General features: G+C 42.7%; 2 protein-coding genes across 3 annotated transcripts in view; one reads left to right on the top strand and one right to left on the bottom strand.

The window, feature by feature from the left end:
- Positions 1 to 4,649, top strand: part of NDRG1 (N-myc downstream regulated 1) — a 64,792-nt gene extending 60,143 nt beyond the window's left edge. For both annotated transcript variants that reach the window (XM_069005515.1, XM_069005516.1), the window contains exons 14-16: positions 602 to 637; positions 2,015 to 2,066; positions 2,795 to 4,649. In XM_069005515.1, coding sequence (XP_068861616.1) covers positions 602 to 637; positions 2,015 to 2,066; positions 2,795 to 3,060 — 354 coding nt within the window. In that variant the 3' untranslated portion in view covers positions 3,061 to 4,649. The remainder of the gene's footprint in view (positions 1 to 601; positions 638 to 2,014; positions 2,067 to 2,794) is intronic.
- An 8,940-nt stretch (positions 4,650 to 13,589) lies between these two features.
- The window catches only part of CCN4 (cellular communication network factor 4), a 34,964-nt gene continuing 21,951 nt past the window's right edge, over positions 13,590 to 26,602 (bottom strand). Inside the window, exons 2-5 of the mRNA XM_069005514.1 lie at positions 20,941 to 21,220; positions 16,913 to 17,170; positions 14,825 to 15,018; positions 13,590 to 13,970 (exon numbers count right to left, since the gene is read on the bottom strand). Of these exons, the coding sequence (XP_068861615.1) occupies positions 13,671 to 13,970; positions 14,825 to 15,018; positions 16,913 to 17,170; positions 20,941 to 21,220 (1,032 nt within the window). The 3' untranslated portion in view covers positions 13,590 to 13,670. The remainder of the gene's footprint in view (positions 13,971 to 14,824; positions 15,019 to 16,912; positions 17,171 to 20,940; positions 21,221 to 26,602) is intronic.

The raw sequence follows: 26,602 nt of genomic DNA, 5'->3' as shown, positions 1-26,602 counted from the left end.
ACTGTTTTCAGCTTGTAGTATTCCTTGGAACAGGACTGTTTTTGTTGGGTTGACTTTGAGGGGTGGAGTGGCAGGAAAAATGAAATGCTCCAAAAATATTTCATGCACTCAAGATAGCTTTTCTCATTTGGCTTTCCCTGCTTCCCTTGGCAAGTCAGGGTGGTGCTTGCCATCCGCGATCTGAGCAAATCATTTTTCCCCTCTCACCTCTGAGCTTTAGGTGTTTTTCTCTACCCTGTTTGTCATCCAGGTCAATACAGAGTCATGTTATTGTAGTTCAGAGCTGAACTTGCAACCAGGACTAATGGGCTGGTTTCTAAGAAACTGGTAATTGCTGCCCAGCAAAAACCATTTGTAGCTCCAGCTGATGCTTTGCCTGAGCATCAGCCAAGACACTTTGTGGTTTTCTGGGGAGCAGTCACAGCATTCATAAACATTTAACAGCTTGCTTTGATATGTTCATCCACGTGTATGTTACTCACCCAACAAAAGGAAGTGTTTTCTCTGGCAGATAGCTAAAAAGGTCATTTCAATATATCCATCTAAGCATAAGTGAGTTCCTCTGGCATTGCACTAACTGGCTGTTCTCATCCTGTTTCAGATGGCTGACTGTGGAGGGCTCCCCCAAGTTTCCCAGGTAGGATTTGGCTGGCGGAAATCCTACTAATCATGTTCTGCAGGGTGTCAGACTGCAACAAATGAGTGTTTTCCTGTAGAGTACTTGCTGTTCCCAAATGTCAGCCAAAAGGATGGTCATGATTTCATGAATAATGATGTCAGTTGGTCATCTGAGCTTTCTTATTTCCTTTAAAGAGCAATGAAGTGCAAAACTAAGATTGGGAAGGGATATTATTTTCACTAATAAAGTCTTAAGCAAGTAAAGACCTGAGGTGGGAATGCAGAGGTATTATTTTATGCCTATTTACTAAGATAATATGAATTAAGGCTTGAGCCACTAGCATTTTAACAACATTCTTACTTGGACTATTTATAGTATACATCAGGAAAGTGGGAGACAGGAAAACAGTGCTGTGTTCTTGCATACACTGACTCAGCTTGACTGTGGATGAACTGGAGTTTCTAAAACACATTTAGTCATAAGTTCCAAGCTGCTAATAAAGGCTGGCAAAGTTAAAATTTACCTATACTCTTGTGTTGCCTCACTAAAAGAGCTGATTTGTAAATCAGCTTTGGAATGTGATATAACATCTAAACAGATTTCTATACAATATAATGTGGTGTTTGTGAACTTAAAGGAACAGCTAAATTTGGAATTGCTTGCAGCTGAAGCCCCTGTACAGGTAGTGTATGCTACAACACTGGGAGCTGGGAAAAGGCTTTTTTAAAGCCACATGGTAGTATGTGCATTGCTTCTGTTATAGAGAGTCCATTCTTTGCAGTGGTTCAGAGGATTATGCAAAAAATATTTTCATGTGAAATAATTGAGACTGTGAAATTGAAACAGGGAGTGCCTCATTGCAAGAATGTCAATTGTAGGCAGTTGTGCTTGTGTATTCCTGGTGAGCTTTCTTGCCCTATAAATGTAACTATCAGCTCTGAATAGCTGAATTTGTTCTCTGGTGATTAGGAATTACTCAATTACTGGTCTTGTATGACCTGCCTTGTACATTTTGTGAGGCCAGTTGTTTTACTTTTGTTCCCTTCAACTGAAGGGAACAAAAGTAAAACAACTTAGTTTTTTCTACAAGTTAGTTTTGTTCACTTTTGTTGCTTCAGTAACTGCACAAGTAACTCAAGTTTGAGCCAGGTTTAGACCACTTCTCTTCTCTGGAAATGTCATTCTTAAATGCATGTAATTCAATTAGTAAAATAATGGGGTGAAGACTAGGGAGGGGAATGGTGGAATTTTCTCATAAAAGAAGTTTTCATATAGTCAGTAGAACCCAGAAAACATTTAAGATGTCCCTGTTAAGATAGGGCATCTGTGGAATCTATAACATTGTGATATAACCTACTGAGCACTGCTTATGATAGCTCTCTCTCTCTTTTGCAGCCTGCCAAGCTTGCTGAAGCTTTCAAATACTTTGTTCAGGGAATGGGATACAGTAAGTATTGGTTTTATGGAATGGTTGATCTTGCTACCAACGTTAATTGGGCATCTAAGTACCCAGAGAGTCTTTGATCCCAGATGTGTCACCCTTTCCCTTTTGGATATGCATTTGCCAGGGGGGAAAAAAACAAATGCTGTATCTGGGCAAAGGGTTTTCAGATCAAGTGATGTTATTAGAGAGCTTTGTAAATGGCTTATACCCACAAATACCTCTTTTACTTTATCTCAGTGTTTTTAAGGTGGATGTCTGTAATAGTGTCCCCTCGTGGCATCACAGGATATGGTTCATCTACTGCATACAACATTTAAAACCTCATTGGCTCAGATTTCTGAGTTGTAGCTGTTTGTTTTTCCCATATTTGCTTCTGACAGCTGCTGTTGTGTGGTTGCACTGTGAGCCTGGGTTGCCATCAAAGACTGAATATTGGAAAGTGATGGGAGGGCTGATGAGTCTCTTCAGTTTCCCTCTGGATTCTTGCAGCCACAGCAATGTGCCCTAAAGCTTCCTGAATCCCTCAGCGCTGGCCACTAATTTCGCTGTAATAATTTGGTCTCATTAAGTACATGCCTGGAGCAGGGGAGGTACTTCTTCATGTGGAGGTACCTGGAAAAGTATCAGTTCAACCCTGAAGGCTTCTCCAAGGGTGGCTAAGGCCAAGAGGAAGGCAAGGGCTTCCTTCCAAGCCTGTGAAACAAGGTATTAATGAAAGACACTTCTTCCAGTGCCCTCCGCTAGCATGACCAGGCTGATGAGGTCCCGCACCGCTTCTGGCTCCAGTGTAACCTCTTTGGAAGGACAGAGGAGCCGGTCTCACACCGGGGAAGGCACGAGGAGCCGGTCTCACACCGGGGAGGGAACGAGGAGCCGATCCCACACTGGGGATGGTTCCAGGAACCGCTCCCACACAGACACGCGGATCGAGCTGACGCCGAACTCGGCAAGCAATGCTGAACAATCGAGCCCCAAGTCCATGGAAGTGTCCTGTTAGATGGCTGTGGGAGGTTTTAACTGGTGGCAGTGTGAAAAAGTAATGGATGCCCCCTGTGTATCACAAAAACATAACTGGTATTAAACTCTAGCTATTCTGTAGGATGAACTCTATTCACCAGGGTCTGAGAGGGACCAAAGAAAAGAAGCATCTCATTTGCTCTATCATTATTCTTGTATCTCAGACAGCTGCTGCTATTGTGCCCTCCTTCAGTGGATGCCAAATTCTAAAGGATACTTGCCAAAAGCTGATGTGGTTGTAAACACTTCAGAGTCAAACTAGAATTGCTCAATACCCTCCTTTAAAATCAAAGCTGTTACAGGCCCCTTTATCTCTTATTCTCTTGAAGTAAACTGGCACAATTTGAGATGAGTTTCAGTGGGGGAGAAAAAAATAACTTTTAAGGATGACTTTAAGAAAAGGAAATGAAACAAATGTGTTATGGCCTCATGTTGAAGCTGGAGTTGAATTCACTGTATATAGCTTGACTTCAAATGATAGAAAAGTTAACGTATCGTGCATTTATAGGCCTTCTAATTCATTAGTATTCAAGCCTGTTTTCCTATGTACAATAATATACTACTAAAATAGGCAATTTTAATGTGACTTTGAGATGAACTAAATCTTTAAGGTTTTTCATTTCACTTTTTTGAGATTTAGTTCCAGTCTTCCTTTCCTTCCCCCCCTCCTAGACCCTAAAACCTGCTTAGCCAAATGAGGACAGGATTTAAATTTGGTAAGCAAGGTGGGATTTCCTGTTTAGGAACTTGGGCCAAAGGGTTTACCAAACTGCAGAAGTTGGTGTAGTTGTAAGAAGTTAGGGTAGCTGTATATGCCAGCTAAGCAGAAACAGCTTGATTTTTCCTTCAGAAAGCTTCTTAACTTTGCAGCTCAAGTTTTTTATGTCCAGCACAATTGTGATAAATTTGGAATTCTGTAAGCAGAGACAGATCCAGCTGTTCTTTGTCAGGAGAGATGAATAACTGTGGAATGGGCATGTAATTAGATACTGTACATTCAACTGCCACTAATTACTAGATTTGAAACTGATGAGATCTCACTGGTGCTGAAAAGCATATTCCACTAAGTGGTGGAGCATCAACACTGTATCTCTGGAATACAGTGTCTAATGACTGTGTAAATGTCATGATCTGCTGGTTCTGCTTCTTTGCATTGCCTCCTGATACCTTGGGTTGCTTTCTTTGAAGCTGGTGGCTTGATATCTTTCTGCCACTCAGAATGTCACAGTTGGGTGTTCTTAAGTTTGTCCTTCCATAGCTAGTGGGACAAGATTTCCCAAGCTCCAATGTATACCTGCTGAATTGCAGCCCTCACACAGACAAAAAGCTCAAATGCCGAGCAGTTAAATAGCAAACGTTAATACTTTGGGATTGCTTGTTCAGAAGAACACCATCTAGGTTACTTTATATTGACTAACTTCAGCTCCTGTGTAGAATATCCATAACGTTTTGTGGGAAGAACAGACAATTTCCAGAAAGAATAAAGCTATTGTGTAAAGTCTATCAAGAAAAGTTTCTTAATGAAGTATTTGTATTTATTTCAAAACAAATAAATTTGTAACTTTGCAATGTCTGGTGTCTTCATCTTTTACCAGGAGTACAATAATCTTTTTCAGTCCAAATATATTCTTTCCATCCTTTTGTATCAATGAAATCTTTTTGGTTTTGCTCATATCTCTGTCATTCCCTGTGTTTTTGCTCAGAACTTTCCTCCCCCACTTCTCACTCCAGTCTATTCTCAGAAAACACCACACACTTCAGCATTGCTGCTGGCTATTTTAGTACTAAAGGATATATAGAAATATATCCTAGAAAAATATTGAGCCATGATACAGAGTACTATTTGCTGTTCGAACTTTGTTTTTGTCTCCCTAGATAAAATACTGTCTAGTGCACAGATCTGGGGTCTGACTTCCTCACTGGAGTTGGTGCAACACTCATTGCATCCTTTCTGATCCCAGTCTTATCTGTAAATCCACTGATGTGATGAGTTCCTCGTGAATATCTGGAGTTATTCAGGCCTCTTGACTGAAACTGCAGCTGCCGCTTGGAGTTTCTAAAGCTGGTTCCTTTTGGAGGTCTTAGAAGAATGTAACTTCAGGAATGTAAAGATTAACCTAGTGACTTACTTAACATTTCCCTGGTTTCAGGGACAGGTGCCTTGATGACTTTGCTGGGTCTATTTTGGGCTGCTCATTCCTCCTGTATCTCAAAAAATCCTGTGATAGAATGATGCAAAAGCAAATATTTGTCATGTCTGAGCCAAGGCTCTGCTAGATGTGATGATTCAGCAGTCATGACTGGACTGATACCAGCAAAGGACTTGACAGCCAGTGCCAGTGAAAACAGGAGGAACTTGTGCCAGTTCATCTTACAAAAGAAGGGCAAAGTTATGTTCTTTGCTGAGCTTTTCTGGGAATGGCTAATCATTCCTTCCACAAGGACACCATGCTGTGCCTGTCAAGCCTAGGCAGTTTATTTTGGTTTAATGGGGAGGAATGCATCCAAGCCTTATTGCGGCACAAAGGGATCTGCAAGCACTTCTGAGCAGCAAGGAGTTGCTAGGACCACTATAAATGTCAGCTTTGCAACCATAAGTGTTTATTTGGCAAAGAACACTGTGTTCCTGCACATAAAAGCTGGAGTGCAGCACAGAGGAGTGGTGTCTTCCCTTTTACAAGAAGTTATGACTCCTCTTTCCTTGCAGTCCTGCTCTCCTGGTGTCTTTAACTTGTGCTGTAAATGAAGAGATTAAAGTGGCTTGCAGATTTATTAGAAATTTTTATAAAAAACCCAGGCCTTGCAAAAGCAGACTTCTGTGTTATTGTTGGAGACAGAATTAGCCTGGATATTGTAGTGTCATTAACCTGGAAAACATGAGCTGGGGTTTCACTTTTTTCCAAGTGTGAAGGGCCATCAGGGAGGAAGGAGCTACTGTGGCATAGAGGAAATTCTAACTGGATAACAGGAGCTTTCCAGAAAATAACCAGTTTGTCCTTCACAGTGTTTTTGGGGTTATGAAAGAAAACAGAATGGGCTCCCAGGAACCATGAGGCTTCCTGACTGCATTAGTTGTATCTCAGTGCCAAATCATCACTGCAGTGGTACTCTTCAAAACCACTAATACAAGGGATGTCATTGCTGAAATCCAAGTTATTTCCACCTCTGCCTGGCCCTTGACATCTACTGTATAAAAATCTGACTAATCTTCAAGATCTCTTTCCCACTCCCTGTCCTTGCAGAGGGGGAGTGGGAGAGGATGTGCCAATGCCAGGTCGTGGCAGCAGGACTTTTGTGCTGAAGGATGCTGCTGCTTTCCTCTTTAAGAGTCTCTATTGACTAAACAGCTGCAAATTTTAACCTAGATGTGTTTTTGAGGTGTATGATTAATGTCATGTGTTGTGACTGATGGACTGAGCTGGAGTGAAAACTGTTTATAGCAAAGCTGCTTATTTTTTCTCTCCAGTGCTGGAACCCTCTCCCTGTGTGCTTTTGCATCTTGGGCAGAGGCTCTGCTGCAATCCTCCGGGTCCCTGTGAGGGGGTCTGTTGCATCCATCAGTACAACACATTGAGCAGTGCTGCTTGCACTGCACATTGAGCTTGGCCCTCCCCCTTCCCACGTATTGTCTGCTTTTTTTTCTTTGCACTATTTTGCACTATTTCACATTCACTGGAACAGAAGGCCTCTCCCAGTCTGTCTATATGAACAGCTGTTTTGATGTGTGGATTTAGCGTTTCCACTGAGCCAAATATAGACTTTTTGTTGGTAGCTGATCACTGCTATGCCTAATGTTTAAATAACTGACAGAAAGGATGTCAGGGGATTTTAAGAGCTCCACCCTTCCCCCTCAGCCCTTTGTAACAGACAGACACAGCCTCTCAGTGTTTCTATCTATTGCTTCATTAAGGGCTCCATTCATTTTATAAACAATGCAGCTGCTGACCAGTGTTGGGGGGAAGAAAAAGGAAAAAAAGGCTTCTGATTGCAACTGCCAAACAGTTCAATGTCTGTTCTCTGCAACTCAGCGTGGGGATCATTCACTTACCCAGCACTCCTAGGGGCTGGAGGAGAGTTGTTGTTTTGATGTCATTTAAAGAGGCAGCCCCACATCCCATACACCCTACATATTTTTGGCACTGGTGACTGTGGGATGTGCATCAAACACTGGATGCAGACATCACTGGACATGTCCAAAAGAGCCCAAGGGTTGGGAAAGGGTTTAGGAGGCAGCTTTTCCTTTGCAAGCAGCAGCACCACAGTGACCCGTGACCTGCAATAGAGCTGCAAAAAGTATCCCTGGGTGCCCTGCCACTCTCTGCAATTGCTTATGGCTAGAGTGGATTATGGTATTGAGGTCAAGGTCAGTGTGGAGGGGGTTGGGGGAGGGCAGGGTTGTTTGCTGGCCAGCAGTACTGGAGAAGGGCTGGGGCAGCTCCTGGCAAAGCCTACATGAGCCAGGGCACCCGGAGAAGAGCAAGAGATGCCACCAGCCTGGGCTCTTCATCCCTTGTCTGTGTGTGTGTGTGTGTACCTCTGTGTGCAGGTCCCCACGAGGCCCAGCCCCCTACATGCAGCATGCTGGGCAGGGAGGATGGGGCTTCTGAGCTGTGGGTCTGCCCCAGCTGTTGGACCTGGCACTGGCTCAGGGAATAGCCAACCTGCTTGTAGGGTTTGGTGAGCCTGCTCCATGCAAAGGTGCCACCCAGCCCATCACACAGCGGTGAGATGCACACTGTCAGACCTACACAGATCTCTCCAGCTAGGAAATTGTCGTTTACTGAATGACTGCAATATGTTTTCATTTAGTTTAGTGACCAAATCCAAAAAAATCTGAGTTCTTTATCACCAGCTGCCAATGTTTAACATTGATCTGATCCTATGGTGATTCCCTCCCTGCTGCTCATGTGTGTTTGGGGCAGGGGAGTTCCTACAGAAGTAGAGCCTCACACAGGGTCATCACTTCATCTGGAAAGTGCGAAGTACTCAGGAGATGATGGGTTTCCAGACTAGTGAAAGCAGTCAGGAAGCCCTTCGAACAAGATTGTGTGCTGGGCAGCTGCCACATGGGTCAGCAGAGGCTGCAGAGGCCAGATGGGACTTTGGGTGCCTGTAGAGACAGCAGCAAAATATGGTACCTTTGTTGAAAGCTATTGCCAGAGGCGCAGTTGACTGGAAAATGCTTAAAAATGTAGAGGACTGCCCTTCCTGGAAAACAAAAAATGATAAAAAAAGACACACTGAAGGAGAAGGCTGGGAAGAATGAGGAGAAGGCGTTTTCTCATGACACACAAGCCCAACTGACCCATCTCAGACACTTTGAGTGGCCTCCTGTCCTGGACTAAGTTCCTGTCAAGGCAAGTAACATACTTCAGGCTGGAAGGCAAGCTTGATTTGTGGAAAAACACTACAGGCATTTTTTCCTAGAATTAAAAGGTAGAATCCTTACTGGAGTTATCTCCGAGGCTATGTAAACTAAGGGATATGAAACAATGACTCTTTAATTTAAATGCTTTTCTCCATGTCTTTAGTAACCTTGTTTGAACAATTTCAGTTCGTATGGCTGTTGCAAACAGGTTACTCTTGCAATTTCTTAAAAGACATGCTCAGGCAGTCTGAGTAACTCACTTCAATTTGCTCAAAGACTCTAGACTTCTGTCCAAAGTCCAGTAAGAGTGTTGCAGAAAAAAAATCCCAAATGTTGAGCCAGAAACAGACCAGCAAAGGAATGTGACTTGGGAAATAACTGGCTTTCCCAAGCTGCCAAAATATTCACAATGGAGGAAATGGTCTCAGACCATCAATTTTTACCGCATTACTGGCTCTTTACTTTTAGGTGTCCTCCAGTTCACAGCTTTGTCACAGATTGCAAATGCACACTCAGACATTGGCCAGGCAAGGAGATTAGAAAAGCAAAAGAAATGTCAGTCACAGACATATTTCACCTTCTTTTTCTTGCCTGAACTTCTAAATGAGGTGTGAGTCACCGATTCATTAACCATTTGCCACATATTTAAGATCTTTAAACCACAGCAGCAACATGCCATCTTAAGAAACCTCACCATGATGCTTTACAAACAAGTAAAGTGTTATATAGCTGGAGTAATTCAGACTGACACTGCCAAACCAATCTGGTTTTCCCATTAATTTTTCATGTATTTCAGTATATAAAGTTACAGAAATAACTCTGTCGAAACATTAAAACTGGAAGGTCACAATTTGAGAAGGTAAATGTATGGGTTGCGCCTCTAGATAGTGAGAACACTGTCTCTGTCAGTTTAATAAGCTGCTTGTTTCAAAATTCCTTCAAGAAAGCTGGGACAAAAAAATCCCAGGGTTTAATTTATAAGATGACACAATCTTTCTGAATGTTGTAGTTTTCCTGGAATATTATATACGCACAGCACAGCCCTAGTGAACACATCAAAAATACAACAACTGCACTATACCCTGTGTCCAGTGGCATGCACACCAAAATGGTGTTTTAAATTCCATTTAAATTTCCACTCCATGGAAAGGCATTTTAATAAGTTTCATGCCTACTTCTTTAGTGAGTAGATAACGTGCTTTCTGGGGCTCCCAAACAAGGTGGCTTGAGCTACTGTTCTGACTCTGGTGAAGCCTCCACAGGGCTAATGGCTATGGTCACTGGAGATAGCTGGAGTCTTGCTGCTCATACCAACATGAGCAGACCTTCAAAATCCCACCCTTCATCCTTGACCCAGCCTACAGGACCAACAGGATGATTGCCATGAGCTGGATGTGTGCCAAACTGTCTTGGCTTAGGCTGGATTGAAAAGTTGTCACTCTCATCCTTTCTTTAGCCTTTCACTTGACCATTGCAGCAGAGGGGTCTGATCCTGGTATCTCCTCAGTGCTATAATTATTCTTCCTTGGATGGTGGCATCGCTTTCAGGTCCCAGCAGAGACCTAGGCCCATTGCACAAATGTACAATGAGCATCAGTTCCTGCTGGAGGAGTTTTCACTCTCAGCAGAGGCAAGAACAGTAGGGCCTTGTTGTTGTGGCTCTGAAGTCCTGAGGAAAAGGGAAGCAAAGGGCTGGATCCATGAATGAAAGCCTTTGGGGATCTAGGTCCTCTAGGAATTAAAACAGTAACCACAAAAGTACTTTTGTAAAGATACATGATTTGCCCAGGCACAGAGGGAGCCAGGGAACTGAATCTAAAGCTGATCTGTTGCCTTAGTCCTAGGGCTAATCTGCTTGTAAACATCCACTAAAACAAAGGATCTCAAACGCACCACAGAGTGCAGATCAAGTTAATGGGCTACAAGTGATGCTCTTCCCTGTTCAGAGCCAACCAGTTGCACAAGAGGAGCAGTAGAGCTAACAATGCTTGGTTTCCTATAGATTTGTGTCCAATGTCCCCACAAAACTCCTTTACAGCAGTGTAATAACCACTGTTCCCTGTCCGTGATTCCTTCAGCTCTGCCTCCTCCATGGCTACTTTTTTCCAGCTGGCAAATCTGCTCGAAATCCCCTTTATGTTGCTGCTGGGGTGGGTGGGCCACACTGCAGATGTGCTGGGTGCATTGAGTGCGTGGAAGGTGTGCATGGGCTTGATGGGGACAATGTGTGGGCCTTTTCCCTGCCCTGCTCTTTGATTTCATTTTTTATTGCAGGAATTGCAATGCTTCTGAGATCTTTACACTTCTGCCTGCTTTGTTTGACATTTCCCACAAAGGGACTGCCTGACAGACAAATAAATGAACAGTGTGGCTGCATACGCCTGGTTTCCTTAGGAAACCAGGCTAGAAACAGAAACATCTTGGGTGCGTTGGGCAAGATCTGTGGTTTCCAGGCATCCACTTCACTAAAAACTGACACGCACTGGAGCTGCTGGTCATGCATTAGCTTTCAATAGCTTCTTTTATCTTGCAGTGAAAGCCATATGTTTCAGCCACTGCAGCATTTGATTGCTGTGGTTACAGCATTAACTAATTGCAAAGCAAAGCAAGCCAATTGAGGGACACAGTTTTTTATACATGATCTGGTCCTGTTTTCTTCCTTCCTTATGTGTACATGTAAGACAGAGAAAGACTGACTGTACATATAAACACATATTACACATGCTCTCCTTTTTATGCACCATAGGAATATATATATGTAAATATACACATTTATATATATATTCACGGGCATGTTTCTATATGGCTTTATATATAATATTATATACATTATATAGGTGCCTGCACATAATATTTTATAGGTGTGTATATATACACATATAAATAATTATATATGTATTTATTTCTATAGATGCACATACATATATGTCTATATATACACACACACATATATATGGCATTTTAAGATGGACAAGAATTAGAACACAGGGTTCCAAGCCATATTTAGGAGATCTGATTGAGAAAGAGGTCCTAGTGTTGCTTCCCTATAGAATCTCAATACAAACCATTTTTCTTTTTGGAAAACATTGTCATCTTCTTGGCCAAGGCCTCTTTTTTGTATGTTCACATGGAACTCTCTTTTACCAAGGGATGGAGTTTGAAACGTAACATTCTCAATCTTGCAAGTGCTGAGGTCTCATGTGACTGGAGGCAAATAAGCCAGGTATGACCTCTGCTGTCACATCATCCAGGCCAAGGCAGTCATGAGGCTGAATCTTGCAAAATGCTGGCAGCCTCAGGTTCCTTACCAACAGAGAAACAAAGAGAAGAGGTGCTTTGCACCTGCATTGGAACATGCGGGCAGGGATCACCCTTCTTTTCTGCCACTGGAGATTTCATGGAAGTTTCAAAAAAGAAATAAAGTTTTAAATTCAGGAATGACCTAGCTCTGTGAAAAATATTTGGGCCAAATTCTAATATACAAACTAAGATGCTGTTCGTGTTAAGAGCTTTTGAAGATATAAAGCAGTTTTCCTAATTGTTTTTACATAGGTATGGCATTATTTTCAGCCCACTCACAAGAACTTTAATTTATCATAGCCAGAAAAATTTATGTCTCCCAGAAACTAATCAAGCTTCTGCTGGGTTATCAAGATGAAGGCAGAAAATCTGCCAGCTGAAAGTAAAGCAAAATAAGCAACTGCACCATCACAAATTCAGCCCTGTACTGGTCAGATCTCCAGATCATGTGTCACTCAGAAGTTCTACTGTGCCACCAGGGATTTTGGAAGTGGATACTACAATTCTCCTGTTCATGCAGAAGCACAATTCTGCTCTCCCAAGTGAAGCAATAGCAAACATGCCATGGAGCATGGCTGCTGTACTAACAATTTATTGGAGAAAAAACTGGCTCCAGCATCCTTCAGTGATGATAAATTTCTTACCTGGAAAGGTAATGACAGGGTTTTTTTCTTCACTTAGCTGACATTTGCATGTGAAACCATTTCTGTAGAAAATGTTTGGATTGATGTTCACTCTGAGCAGAAGCCCTGCTGGAATTAATGCACCAGAAGCTATGCCAAGGGTTGCCTTTCCTCCTGCATCCACACATTCTCAGAGCTGATGGGAAGCCCAACGCCAGTTTTCTCATTTAGCACATCTCCTTTCCTCTACCCCAGTCATGTAAAACAATGATTTGTGTTACTGGCAAGGTGGCAGTGGGAAGAGGGACCAGTGTGCTGGTAACACCATGGGGAGCAGGAGGCAGTGGTAGGCCCCGGACACAGACCACACAACTTCTATCTGAATAAATGGGTGCATGAGGTCTTGTCCTTCATCTCTTATCTGGCTCACTACATTTCATCTGCAGAGATAGCCTATACATCACCTGTGGATTAGATTTTCACTCTGGGGTGGCTGTTAGATGACCTATCCTGAAAATGATTTTCACTCTGGGGCACCTGTTTTGGATTCAGTCAGGCTGTTCAAGATCAGAGCAGGCAGAGAGAATTGTGAAAATGTTCCTGACACAAGATACTTTAAGAGACTGAGGTGAGTCCAAGGAGAGCAGGACGCAGAAGTTCTTGGACCCAGCCTGTAGTAGTGAGAGACAGGCTCATCACACAGAGATTTCAGGAGAAATGTTCTTCTCCCTAGGCTTTTCCCATAAAATTCACCATGGAGTAGGATCTGACTGAGAATAATAGAGAGGTGATTCTAGGACTGATCTCAGTGTGACAGATGCTAGACCTTAGCTGCAAGGGTCAAACCATCAAATTCTGGTGTCTAATGTTGAATATAAAACATATATGTCAGTCTTCCAGCTTAGACAACCACATTCAAGAAATGACAATATGGATGTCTGAATCTTATGTTTAAGCTAATGACAGCCATACTTTTGTTGTCATATTAGTGTACTGTTCCTTCCTATGGGCAATTAAACTGCTGGCCTAGTAAATGACAGTGCCAACAGAACTGTCATTTAAGTCTCAATGTCTGTGCATAAAGGAATTTCTGGCTGCTGGTAATGGATGAAGACCTATTAGAATAAAAAATCCCATTTGTTTAAGGCATCTTCAAAAACAGTGTGGCAAAACAAAGAGATTTAACATCCTAACTCAGGAAAATAACAAATTTTTCATTTGCAGTGGATGAAGATTCTCCTTTTATTTTAAAACCTCTGTAAAATCAGAGCATCAGGTCAATTCCAGCATTCAGCCAATTTAATTAGCGATTTCAGAGTAATCATGGTAATGAGCCAAGTCGGCAAAGATGTCATTGGGGTTCCTGCAGTTCAGGTTGCAAAAACAAGCATTGATCCACATGATTTTCCAGGAAAACTCAGTTCCATCTGGGCACTGAAAGCTCACTTCAATAGTCTTGGACTTGTAGGGTGTGCAGCACCTGTTGTCTGTGCAGACGCCGCAGTATTTGGGCCTGTATGGGCTCTTGCTCACACATCCAGAGATGGTGTAGTTCATGGGTTCGTTGGCCCTGTAGACAGCCAAGCACTTCTTCCCAGGCTAAATAAGAGAAGAAAATAAAAACAAAGAGGTTAATATTCAGTGCTGACACAGGTAGGACATAAAACTCACCTTGCTCTCTACAACTACCTGAAAGGAGGTTGTGGCAAGGTGGGGGAGATCAGGGGGGACAGGGGATTCAGCCTCTTCTAGCAGGTTAATAGTGACAGGAAAAAGGGAAATGGCCACAAATTGCACTGTGAGAGGTTCAGATTGGGTACTAGGAAAAATCTCTTCACTGAAAGAGAGGTTAAGCATTTGAACAGGCCGCCCAGGGAAGTGATGGAGTCACTATATCTGGAAGTATTCAAAAAACAAATAGACGTGGCACTTTGCAATGTGGTTTATTGGGCATGGTGGTATTCAATCGAAGGTTGGACTTACTGATCTTGGACATCCTTTCCAACTTTAATGATTCTATTATTCTATTCTATGATTCCTATTTTTAAAGGGGTTTGTAAGTGTTAGAAAGACTTTTACAGCCCTGACCTAGGGTGTGTGAAAGATTTACACCTTTAGACACATGAACCCAAAAGCTGCAAGTAGGATACTTGCATAATAGAGTTCATAGCTGTGACCAGACGTGCAGCACTGCTTTTCTGCCAGCTGAGTACAGGGCTGTCTGAGCCAGCATCGAGCACAGCAGGCTTGGCTTGGCTTTCCTTACAAGGACCTTTTGGCTGAAGTTAAAACTCTCAGGGAAAGGTTTTCATACCAGCACAGGCAGGATAAATTTTGGAACTCTGCAGCACAGTAAGTCCATGTAGAAGTGCAGCCTCATGAGGCCTGAATGCTGCCAAAGAAAGGCTGACTCAGTGTCCAGCTGAAGTGGTGCACAAAGAAGCAGTCCCCACCTTGATGTGCTGGGTTATATCCACCTCGCAGGGCCTCATGTTGCACAGGCGGCTTTCCTTCAGGAGCCGGCACTGGTCGTTGTCATTGGAAATCCTGGTGGAGATGCCCAGCCCACAGGTCTTTGAGCAGGGACTCCAGGGTGAGGTGTGCACGATGCAGTTCTTCTGCCAGGCTTCATCCTCTCCCTCGTATGCTGCAGAGACAGATTAACCCCACATTATTCAGCCCAGGCAGCTTTACATATTAAACACCCTCTTCCCAGCTCATTGCACATTCAGGCCGCTAACCCAAATAATTAAACCACAGCGAAGTGGCTCAGCATTCCTGTGAACCCCCTCATCCCACCCCCTTTGTGCTGACCTACTTGTGCCAGACTCTCCAGCGCTGTGAGCGCTCGGGGCCAGGGCTCATTCCTTTATTCCCCCTCACAGCCTCGCACAAGGGGGTCCTTGTCTGGGACCCCCAGGTGCTGCCACAATATAAACAATTACAGAAGCCTGAGCCAGCGGGTGGAGATCTGATCTCACCATGAAGGTTTATTTCTGAGCCCATTCAATTGGTTCCCTGTAGCAGAAAGTGGTCAACAGTCTCTGCTGGATGGCAGAGGGCTTGGGAAGCAGCCACAGCCTTTCATTGGGAGGAAGAACAGCTTCAATAGCTCTCAGAGAGCTCAGCAGCCATTTGAAGAGAGGGTGGGCTCTGTTTTGAAAGCAGCCAACAACCCCAGTTCAGGTTCTGTCCCAGCCTCAGCCAAAGTCCCCACTGCTTTACAGCTCACAGGACCATCCACAGGCAAAACTCTGGTAGAAACTGCTGCATTGAGCTTGCTCACTGTTATATTTATTATTATATTAATTATTATATTAAATGTAATAATTGCTAGTCTGACTTCTATAAGACTTCTTACAGGAGAAAAGTCAGGAAAGCAAAGTGGTATTTTGCCCATTTTGGGACACAGGCCATGAGGACATGTGGCCAGTTTCAGTAGTACATATTTTGAATCTGGGCCTACCTCACATTTCAGAGCTATCAGAAACAGAGAATCGAGGGCTAAACTGGTGGTTTTAACTCACAAAATGAAGAGAGAGGCTTTGTTTTTGTGCAACAAAAGTACAGACCAAGGTTTGGGAAAGAACTCTTACCACCAAGGAACCAAAATCTTTGTTTACAACAACCGTCCTACCTCTCCTTGAGCTCTGCTTTTGTGAGATGGTCTAAAATATGGAGCTAATGTGGCTGGATGGATTCACTACAGTGCATCACAGGGCATTTTGATGATAAATTTAAGACATATGGAAAGCTGAGTCCATCTTAAGCATTAAGCATGCTTGAGGCAAATGATACCACCTCTGTGCAGTGGACTATGTGATCGTTACTATAAATGTGAGTGTGAGGAAAGAAAGTTTAATGATGTCATCAGTTCAGAACTGATGAAAAGCTGCACTACCAGAAAGACAATTTAGCCTGACTCACAGTGAAATTTCCACACAATAACTGCCTTCAGGGTGCTGTGTAAGTTTGAGGCTCCCAAGATACAGAGGCTTTAAAATTGCACTACAATAGCAATATAACCCAGACAATAAAGCCTCAGTCCCAAATTAAACTGAATCCATTCTCTCTCCCAGAGAGTCCAAACTGAGGGGGAAAAAAAAAAAAAAAAAAAAAGAAGAGTTAAAAAGGACTTGTGACATCTTCAGAGTTCCAGCAGATGTGTCCTTCAAAGAGGGCTTTGACATGCAGAATTCTAGAATGGTTGCATGATACTCATAGACTCATGGAATGGTTTGGGTTGGAAAGGACCTTAAAGATTCTCTCAATTCAACTCTCCTGCCATGGACAGCCACCCACTAGATCAGGTTGCTCAGGGCCCCATCCAGCCTGGCCTTGAAAAGGGAAGGGGCATCCATATCCATATTGCTGTTAAGGAGTTCTAGCACACCACTGGTGTTTGCCTGTCCTGTGCTTCAGCACATGCTGTGTGGGAGGCTCTGTGTCCCTCACCTGACAGGTCTGGCAGTACAAGCTGATACTTTGCTTGTAGACTCCGCCAGATGGCAAAGGAGAGATCTGCCTCACTCCCACCATACCTGCAGAGGAGATGTGACGTGGAGATGTCTTCCTGATTTTCCTGGAGTCATCACAAATCCACTGCTCGCAGCACTTCCCTGCCATCTTTATCAGCTTGGGGTTTGGGCACCAGACAAGTGGAGGACGTGAGTTTGTGCACATGGGAACACAGCCCACAGCCCCATTAATGCACGTGCAGTTGTATTTGCAGTTGGGCTGAAACGTCTCCCCATTCTTATACCTGACTCCATTGAGGACACATCCTACACCAACAATCTCTGAAAAGAAAGAAAAAGAGAGAAAAACACACAGAGCACCATTAAACTAATGCTGGCAACAAACAGCTCCGATGCGTTCCTTTACCAAGCTGATCCCTGGGCTGGCAGTGCTGCGGGGAGACGTGTTCAGCCTGGTGCTGAGCCAGGTGTAGTCATATCATCTAGGAAACAGTTTCCATTCTAAATCACAGCAAAAACAAGAGAACCTTTTAGTGCTTCAATTAAAAAATAAGTTAGAAAATAAAACAAGTTTTATCCACAAATTCTTACTTAAAAAAAAGCAAAAAATATTTAATGGCACAGTGGTAGGAATTATTCATGGGGAGCAATCAAAGTAATTTAAAAATGTATTCAGTGAAATTTGAGGTTTTCAGAGACATAAGAGGGGACTTCATGGAGTTGCACATATGACACAGCTGTTCACAACACCTGTGTATGTCTGAAGCAGACGGAGAGGACAAACAAGGTAGCAAAGGAGCACCTAAATGGCACTGGATTCCTACATTTAGAAAACTGGATCTTACCCAGTTTATCACAGAGTAGTTTTCTTGGAAAATGAGGTACACATTATAAAGCCATAAAAATAAATATTTGATGTATTTTTTTTTATAAAATCCCTAAGAATGTCAAGCCTTTTGATCGCCCACGAAAAGGAATCACACAGCAGCTTTTTTTGTTCATTTGTTTTGTTTCAAATTATGGACAGTTATTTGGAAATGGTGGCTTCCAATGGAAAATTCAAACTTCAGTTTCTTGTTTGGTCACATGGAGGCAGTGCACACGCACTGGTTGGGTTGCTTATGTTTTGAGTCTGGTCAGAAATGGAGCTGCTTCCGGAAAACACAAATTTAAATGCTGGATTAAAATTCTGCAAAGGCTCCCTATTTTTAGAATGAGCTGAATGAAAACATCAAGCACAAATCCCTTCTTCTGCACAAAAATGAGAGCTGCTGGAATCTGAAGCACAGATCTAGATCTCCAGTTCATGGTCACCTCCAATTTTTGTAATGCTTAAGCCTTTGTACTGAAAAGTTATCACTCAGCGCTGGAGCTGGGCCTGAGAATTCAGAGAGATTTCTAGTTGTGCACAGATTATGAGAGTCCAAGAAAATGCAGTATCTCCTGGTGTTTTCCTATGAGCATATTCCTCCTGGATTATGTTAACTCAGTCTCCTGCAGGTCTCATAAACCCAGAGGTTCACCATGAGAACACCCCCAAACATAGACAGTGGGGCTGCTGAATTCCTTCACACAGAACCTCCCTGAGTCTGAATCAAAATAAAGCGATTTGGAGGCACATCCCTATTCCCAGCCCAACATGCACAATACCTGCCTCACCCCCTAGGCCTGTGCTCAGCACCCTCCTGCCTCTGCTTTGGTGCAGAGAAAAGCCAACAAGAAAAGGAGAGTTGCAGTGACTCCCAGCAGGTTTCCTATTTGCGGTCTGGGAGGTGAGATCCTGGGACACACCTCAATATGTCAGTCCAGATACAGCCTGAATTTCCCCCAGTTTGACCCCATTACCTTTCCCAACACCAGTTCCTAACTCTTTCAGCATCTTTAGTTTCCATAAATTATATCGTCTGTAGCCCTTCACGCCCTGGATTCTCTAGATCTAGCCGGACGGACCCATGTGCAAAGCCAATTCCTCACAGCAGTTAGTCCTCAACAACACCTGGTGCAGGACTCCCACTCACAGGAGCTTTCAGTCACCAGGTCAGGATAGAAGCTGCTGGGCTCAGAGTGGGGTTGATGCAGCCTATCTGTGGCCCAGGGTACAAAAAAACCATGTCAGCAGACCCTGTCATGTGCATCTACCTGGGTGCTGAAAACAAGGGATAAGCCACAGGTTTCTCTGGCACTCAGAGACAACCTGCTTCACGTCCTAGCCATGGAAGGACCTTCCTCTTGTTCCCCTCAGCTGTGCACACCATAACACCCCTCACCAAATAACCATAAATGTCAAATAATGGGGTACATTGTCATGGCAGTAGGGAAGTGAAAGCACAGACTGGGAATCCCTCCAAACCTCACTGGAAAAGCTGGGAGTCAATCTTCCTTCATCACAGTGCTGCTGCCACAGGCACACTGAGTGCCTGTGTGTGGGAGGACTGCAGAAAACCAAGAGATATCCAACTAAAAAAACAACCATTTAAAATAAATAAACAAATGCAAAGCAACGTGAAGACCTTTAAAGAGGCCTAGGAAGGCTGATAGCTTTGAGACAACATCCAGCCTGTTTTCCTCTCCCAGCACAGGGCCAGCTGTAACGATGTCATTCTTGACAATGTTTGTCTAACCTGCTCTTACAGACCTCCCATGAATGTTCTACAGACACTCCAGACAATACATTTGAATGATCTCATATCCTCTTTTCTTAACCTTAATCTTTTCTAATCTTGAAAATCACTGTTTAAGCTTACAGCTCCTAGCACGTAACTTCTCTTGTTGTTATTTTGCCTGTACGCTACAAAAAAAACCTGGTTAGACTCCACCTTTTGCATGCTTGCTTCTTTTTTTTTTTTTTTTTTTTTTTTTTTTTTTTTTTTTTTTTTTTTTTTTGTGGCTGAGCCGGTGCAAAGCCAAGGTCATTTCTTACTAGACTTTCCACCCTTCTGCTGAGGAAGAGCAATGCCTAGTATAATTTCTCTGAGAATCTGCCAGCTACCCTGAACCTCTTAACTCCTCAGACCTGCCCCCTGTGTAACCTCTGCTCATATTCTAAGTTTATTGAACCCCACAGTTTGCAATTCTTTTCCTCTTCTGTGGATCAGGTATTCTGTCTGTCCATTTCAGTCAGCTCTCCTCCAGGTTTCCTTTCACCTTTACATTTTCTTTTAGATCATTTGGTGTTATGTTCCAGCCCAGAAGACCCTCCAGCTAAATGGCTTTTTCCTGTTTATGAACCTAAAGCCATGACCATATGTTCTAAAAACCTACTAAAAAGTAGCCTTTCTGATCAGCAACCTGTGTGGTTGTGCTCATGTTCCTTCTGCTTTTAATCATTCCTAGAGTAATGGTTTTCAATAATTTCTGACTTTTATGAGAGGGTCAGATTCCCCCTCATGTTTTGGAACCCAGAACAAGTGAATATACTCTCAACACACAAAACACTACCTAATTTCTTTTTGCACTTCTTCTTGAAAAGCATTCCAGCCATATGGAACCAAGAGTTTGTTATGGCAGGCAGGAAGAAATCCTTCTGCCCCGTAGCGGCTAACCTGACTGTAGCCATTGTAAAATCAAGGCTTAGACCTCAATTTGTAACTGACAAGCTCTGATAGGAGATAGTTCATTCCTGACCCTCTTGACAGGGTATTCTACAGACCACATGCTATCCTTCCAAGCTATCCACTATAGGGAGCTAGCCAGAAGTGTCTCCTTAATGTCATGGTTTTCATGCAGGTGCCCATATTGCTTGCTTTTAAATCCAGCTGCCCACCTATCCTTCCTTCATCCCCAACCCAGTACAGCACCTTCTCCTGTTACAGGGAGTACAGAATAATCTATTTGCATGTATGGAGACTTTCAAATGCTGGTTGGTCTTTACTCATGGCTGCAGCCAAATCAAAGAACAGGAATTCAGATGTCATTTCTCATCCAGCCAAGTGCCCTGAGAACAAAGATAGCTACAAGGGAATGGAAGGTGATGCACGGAGGAGCTGATGACTGTGCAGCCAGGTATCTAATGAGATAAATCTCAGCCCCTGCTCAGACTGACGGGAGGTGCCAGTGTATATCTAAGTCAAAAATATATGTACATCACTTACGTGCACATACTCCTATTTCGTACCTAGGTCTGTCTCCACTGTAGTCACAGTACAAGCCCCTGTGGAAGTCACAGGTGTCAGCCTCAGTGCAGCTCTCTCCACGCTGCTTGGCACACGTCTTGCAGCAGTCACAGCCGTCTGTGACCAGGCTGATGCCGACTGCGCACCGGGGTGGGGACTTGGGGCACTCGCAGGGCCACTTGCAGTACTGAGTCCGTGTGTAGGTCTCTGTCGTGGCCAGGACAGCGCTGGTCATGGTGAGGGAGGTCTGAGCAGTGGCCTGCAAATAAAGAAACACAAGCTTGGAAAGCGTCACAGAGAAATGGAGGCTGAAAACGCTGTGGTGCTTAGTCCTCAGCTGACTAAAAAAAACTCAGACAAATCAGCCTGCAAGTCAATTCAAAACTTGATAATCAGATAAAAAACCTGATCACGGTTAGTCAAGGTAGAAAAGGGATATCATGTAACACAGTGATGCAATTCCGGGTCACTATTACTGAGATCGTGGAGTACTGGGACACTGTAGTTTATATCAAAACCCACAGAAGGTAGAGGCTCATTACATTCTGCACTGTTAAACTCTGGGTCACTCTGCAGAGCAAACTCTGGATGACATTTTACAGCACCAGCCACATTTGTGGTGCAGGAAGGGTGAAAATCAGCCCAGTGACAAAGTAAAGATTTCACTTTTCCAAGAAGATCACTGCACAGAAAACCCGTGCTGTACATGGGGGTCAAGCAGGGCACGGTATCTCAGGCAGAGAAACAAATGGAGTTATTCACATTCTGTCAGCAGCAGATGGAACATGGCACTGCTTGGGCACATGTGGTCTAGAAGCACTTTATAGTGCTGCAAAAAATAAGTGGGCAACCTCAAAAACTTCAGACAAGGAAAGTCAGGCTCTAGAAATTGCCAAGGCAATTCCATCCATTGCTTCCTTCGTTGTACTGTACTTTATATCCCCAGTGTTTTGTCCTCTTTGCAGTTTGAGATGTCTCAAACAAAAGGCTTTCCAACAACTCTCCATGAAGAAAATGCCTCACCCAGGAGTTTGTGGGTAAAAACATCCCCAAGAATTACAACCCCACAGCTGGTGAGCTACCCATCAGGATACCTCTGCAAAGACCCTTTACTGTTTTTTACAGTTTCTTTGTTAGCGGGCTCGGATTTTATTAAAGTACATTTCTAAACCCACTACTGTTGTATCTGAAGGTGTATTTAAATATCTTGATAATTGGTTGTCCTATATTTAGAACACTAAATTGTGAACACATTGCTAATCACTGCCAAATAGACAATGTGTTTGCTCTGGGCATAATTCCCGATTCCATTAAGGCCCCTTTTACAAACAGTTGGCCTGATAGTTGGCTTAAAAACACCTTTAAACTCATGTTTAAACTAAAACATACCAATATAATTTACTCCCACTTTAAGGCTCCTTGATGCTGTCAGAGTTGTTAAAAGAGGAACATTCAGATTGATGAAAAGCCCTGGCCTTTTAATCATAGGATTTTTCATTCCACTCACAATAATTTGAGTAGGTGCAATAATCTTCCACTTGAGAAGAGAGGCCTCCTCAAGTGCAATAAACCTATTTACTCTGTTGCTGATCATTAAAAAAAGTGCTTAATAATCAGATCCAGATGCACAGACAAAAGTCACACAGCTATTTAAAGAGCTCATTGCCACAGCCCAACCCTGTAAGTAAATCCCTTCACCGTCCCTTGTTTCTATTGTCAACATGAGCAAGCAAACAGCTTCTCCCTGTGCAGATATGAAAGGGCCTGTGAGCCAACACACGTAGCAAAGAGGAGCCCTGATACTCCTGCAGGTTTAGTTAATATGTGAAGGACTGAGGATGAATTCTTGTAAAGGAGACATTTGGTGGCTTGTGATAGAAGGAGTTTGGAGTATTTAACAGTCCCTCCGTAGGTCTGAAAGCTGAGCTGGCCAGCAAAGCCTTTCCAGTGTCCTTACAGAGAGGACCTGTTGTGGTTCTTGGATGTGCTGGCTGAAATGTCCAGTGGTGTGGCTGAGTCCATTGCAAGGACACAGTGTGGGCTACACAGGCATCTTCAGATAATCAGTGTGGACAGGTATCAAAGTACTATCACTCCTGGGTTTTACAAACAGGGTAGGCTGGAGTGATGGAACTGGCATCATGTCCGAGGCTCCATCCCCACCTAAGCAAAACCCAGCCTTTGTAAATTGTTGTCCACCAGAGTCTTTAAAAGTGCACAACCTGTAGTGCCTCCAAGCTCTCCTCTCTCCCCTCCTAAGTTCCTCAGACCTTCGCTATGGGAGAAAAAATTCTGTAGATTTATAAAAGTATTGGCTTTCCCATTTCCGTGGTCAGCTGTCATCACTGGAATACCTAAGTCTCTTTGGAAAAGTTATTCAGCCCTACTACTTCAATGTCCCAGAACATTTTAGAAAATAGACCCTTCCTTATTAATGAGTATGTTGGTTAAGTCATCATGACTAATGCTTTCCATGAGTGCTATCAACAGGAAATCACACTGCAAGGGCCTTCCCCAATGGCCATCCTTCACTAGAAAAAAATGCCAAACAAACAAAAAAATGTAATTTAAGGTTTCAAGAATTGTGTATTTATGGTCACTATGATGCATAGGAGGACAATGACTTTGTAAGAAATCTGAAATAAGAGCAAAGAGAAAATAAACACCAAAAGTCAAAGTAGTGGGGATCTGACAAATTTGTTTTAAAATGTCAGAAAGATGAAAGAATATGCCTGTTAGGAAATTAATTTTCCCAAGTACTGGTAATTAACCTGTTTCATTTAATTATTCTTCAATCTTGGAGTCTACAGATTTGTTATCTTGGATGCCAAGGAGAAAATATTCCACCAAAATTATTCATGAGTTCTAATTTTTCTGCTTTTGGAAGTACAAACCCATTCTCATTAAAACAAGATGAAGCCTTTCTCACCCTGCCATGCCTGATAACTCTCTATTAAAGTCACTCCTGATTTATGCTTGGCAAGCTTCAAAATTACTTTCTTTTTGCATCTGCAGAGCAGATTGCTAGCAACAATTTCCAGCTAATTTCTGTCTTCACATTCAAGACGAGAGAAAGAGAAAATAAAAAATTACCCACTGTCTGCCATAGCCACAAACTGAGTATTTTTAATAGCCAGGAGTTTTACTATCCAGATTTCAAGATACAAAATGGACAGCAGCATTTTAGCAGCGCATTCTTCCGACTGGCAAAGTATATTTTAAATCTGTCAAAAAACACTGCAATTTTAAGTATGTTTTAGTTTTGAAAACTGGAAAACCCAAGCTATGGTGTTGACACTAGTGTATATAGCCCAAACTACAAGCCAGGCAGATTTATTGCAGCACTTTTACATAATACATGAGGAGCCTCCACCTTAGCTTTAAAGCAGCAAAACATCACAATATACTCCTTTGCTTCTAGATTTTACAGACGTTTAAAAATACATTCATGTGTACTGTTTCAGTACTGCAAGATCTTCCTCTTAAAACCTTTTTCTTTCAAGTATTTTTCTCATCAGCTTGGTGAAAGTAGGGAGAAACTATCCATGTTCTTCCCTTCCAGTTTATTGATGGGAAATGTTCAGAAAAGATGGTGACTTCTAAATTGGATTCCTCTGGCTATCAACAGAGCTGCAGAAACAGTTCCACGGTGGCAGAAACTTCAGTACTTTGTCACCTCTTACTGTTTTCTCCTTGATGGTAATTTGATCTCAAAGGAGAACTTTTTAGTTCACTCAGAGCTGCCCAAGCTGTGTTTTGCAGGGAACATGCCATTGGGTGGACTACATTTAATTTCTCACAGCAGAACACATTCAAGAAATATTTTTAACCTACATTCCTGATACTGCCTTTCTGAGCAAATGCCAGATGTCATTAATGAAGGGATACGATGTGATCTGGATTATCTACTGTTCTCTATCTCTGATATATTTTCACAAGTGAAAATGATTAGTGAGGAAATTTTATTAAAACATTCTCCATACTACAAGGTCTGACAATGTCATCCTGTCACTGTTTAGAAATAACTCCAGATTTGGAATTTGACTGTTCTAAAGAGTAACACTGAAGTTAAAACCACAATTTTATGCAGACGTTTTGGGATGCATCTCCTAGGAAAGGGTTGAGAATTTGTACGTAAAACATCTGCTTTCCCCTGGTTCCACCTACTGGCTGAACTATTGAGACAGCACGGGCAGAAATGCCTGTAGAGCCAATTCCAGTTCCAAGAACCACCCTAAATATTCCCATTAGCCAAAATTGTTTTAAAGGCACCCCAGGAGACTCATGCACCTTCCCAGAGTTGCTAACACTAACCTGATGTAGCAGGTTCCCAGGGGAACACCAGCATCTGGAGCTCAATAAATAAGTAAAAAATGAAAAGACAAAATGAAATCTAAATAATCCATTAAATAAAGCCACATACCCTTTCATCCCTCAGTTGTATTTCTGGGCAAGCATAGAGATTGCTTAGTTTCATCCCAGAGCTGACAGAAGTTAAAAACTCATAATGCTTGTCAGAGAGATGGCAATGTAAAACAGGACCTGGCTTACATCAGTGGGCTTAAATCAGGCCCTCAGGGTAGAAGTTTGTTCCTGATTTTGCTCAGCTGAAACTTCTGTGCTGAATATTTCTTAATATTTGCATTATTATTATATCAAAAACAGATGGGTTAACAGAAAGCCAGTTCTTACAGGGAGATCAGCAGTAATCACAGTACCATCAGGACTTCCTTGCTGTTAAACTCTTGCAACAAATCCCTAAGTCCCCATGAATGCTCATAAACTGTCACAAGCTAATGCTAGGGACAAGTAGCATCAGGACAGAGATATAAATCAGATTCTGCAGGACATGTAATTTAATGGTCAGAGGTAAATATGATTACTCAGGGCTAAGCTTCCCCATGCATGAGGTTCTAGATACCTCATTAAAATGATCCCAGACATGAAATCTCCAGGACACACTGTGAAATAACAGACTCTGAACCCAGAAAATATACGACAGTTTTAAAGATGTCAGGTGCCAGCTGGATTTATTCTTGCTATGCATGGTAGGTTGAGCAGAAAGGAACATTCTGCATGAAGCAAAACATTCAATAGCCTAAGAAAATAAAATATCCCCAGTGAACCAACCATTATATGTCTGTGGATCCATGAATGATGAACAATCAGCTTCCCATAACTTTATTTTGGGAAATGTATCTGTGGGAAGAATGTAGACTATGTTTGGAATAATCTTTTCTAACTCAGTTTAGACAATTACAGAGTAAAGATTACATACATTCATCTCTTTACCAAAAAATTGCTCATACTGGTAAACTCAGTGTGACCTCCCATTTTCTTCATATTTTTCCATGGAGTATTCAGAGGGGAGAAACTTCCCTGTTAGAAAGCAACCTGATGTTTCATAACTGTGACCCAGTAGAAGAAGCACTTACTTAGAATAGGGTGACCTAAAAATGTTTGGGCATTATTAACAAATTGAGACTCCACAAACAGAGATATTAAACAGCACAATTTCTGTGCTCTAAGAGCATTTTAATGTCTCGTGCTGCAATGAGCTCATCCCGTGAAATGAGCTTGAACTGGAGTCTGAAAAGTAACAGGGAACATCTGGAGGAGCAATGAGAAAAGTCTCCAGAAG

Source organism: Aphelocoma coerulescens, chromosome 2 (genome assembly GCF_041296385.1).
Source record: "Aphelocoma coerulescens isolate FSJ_1873_10779 chromosome 2, UR_Acoe_1.0, whole genome shotgun sequence".
NCBI lineage: Eukaryota > Metazoa > Chordata > Aves > Passeriformes > Corvidae > Aphelocoma > Aphelocoma coerulescens.
The sequence above is the reverse complement of the archived record's forward strand: the minus strand, read 5'-3'. Positions and strand labels throughout refer to the sequence as shown.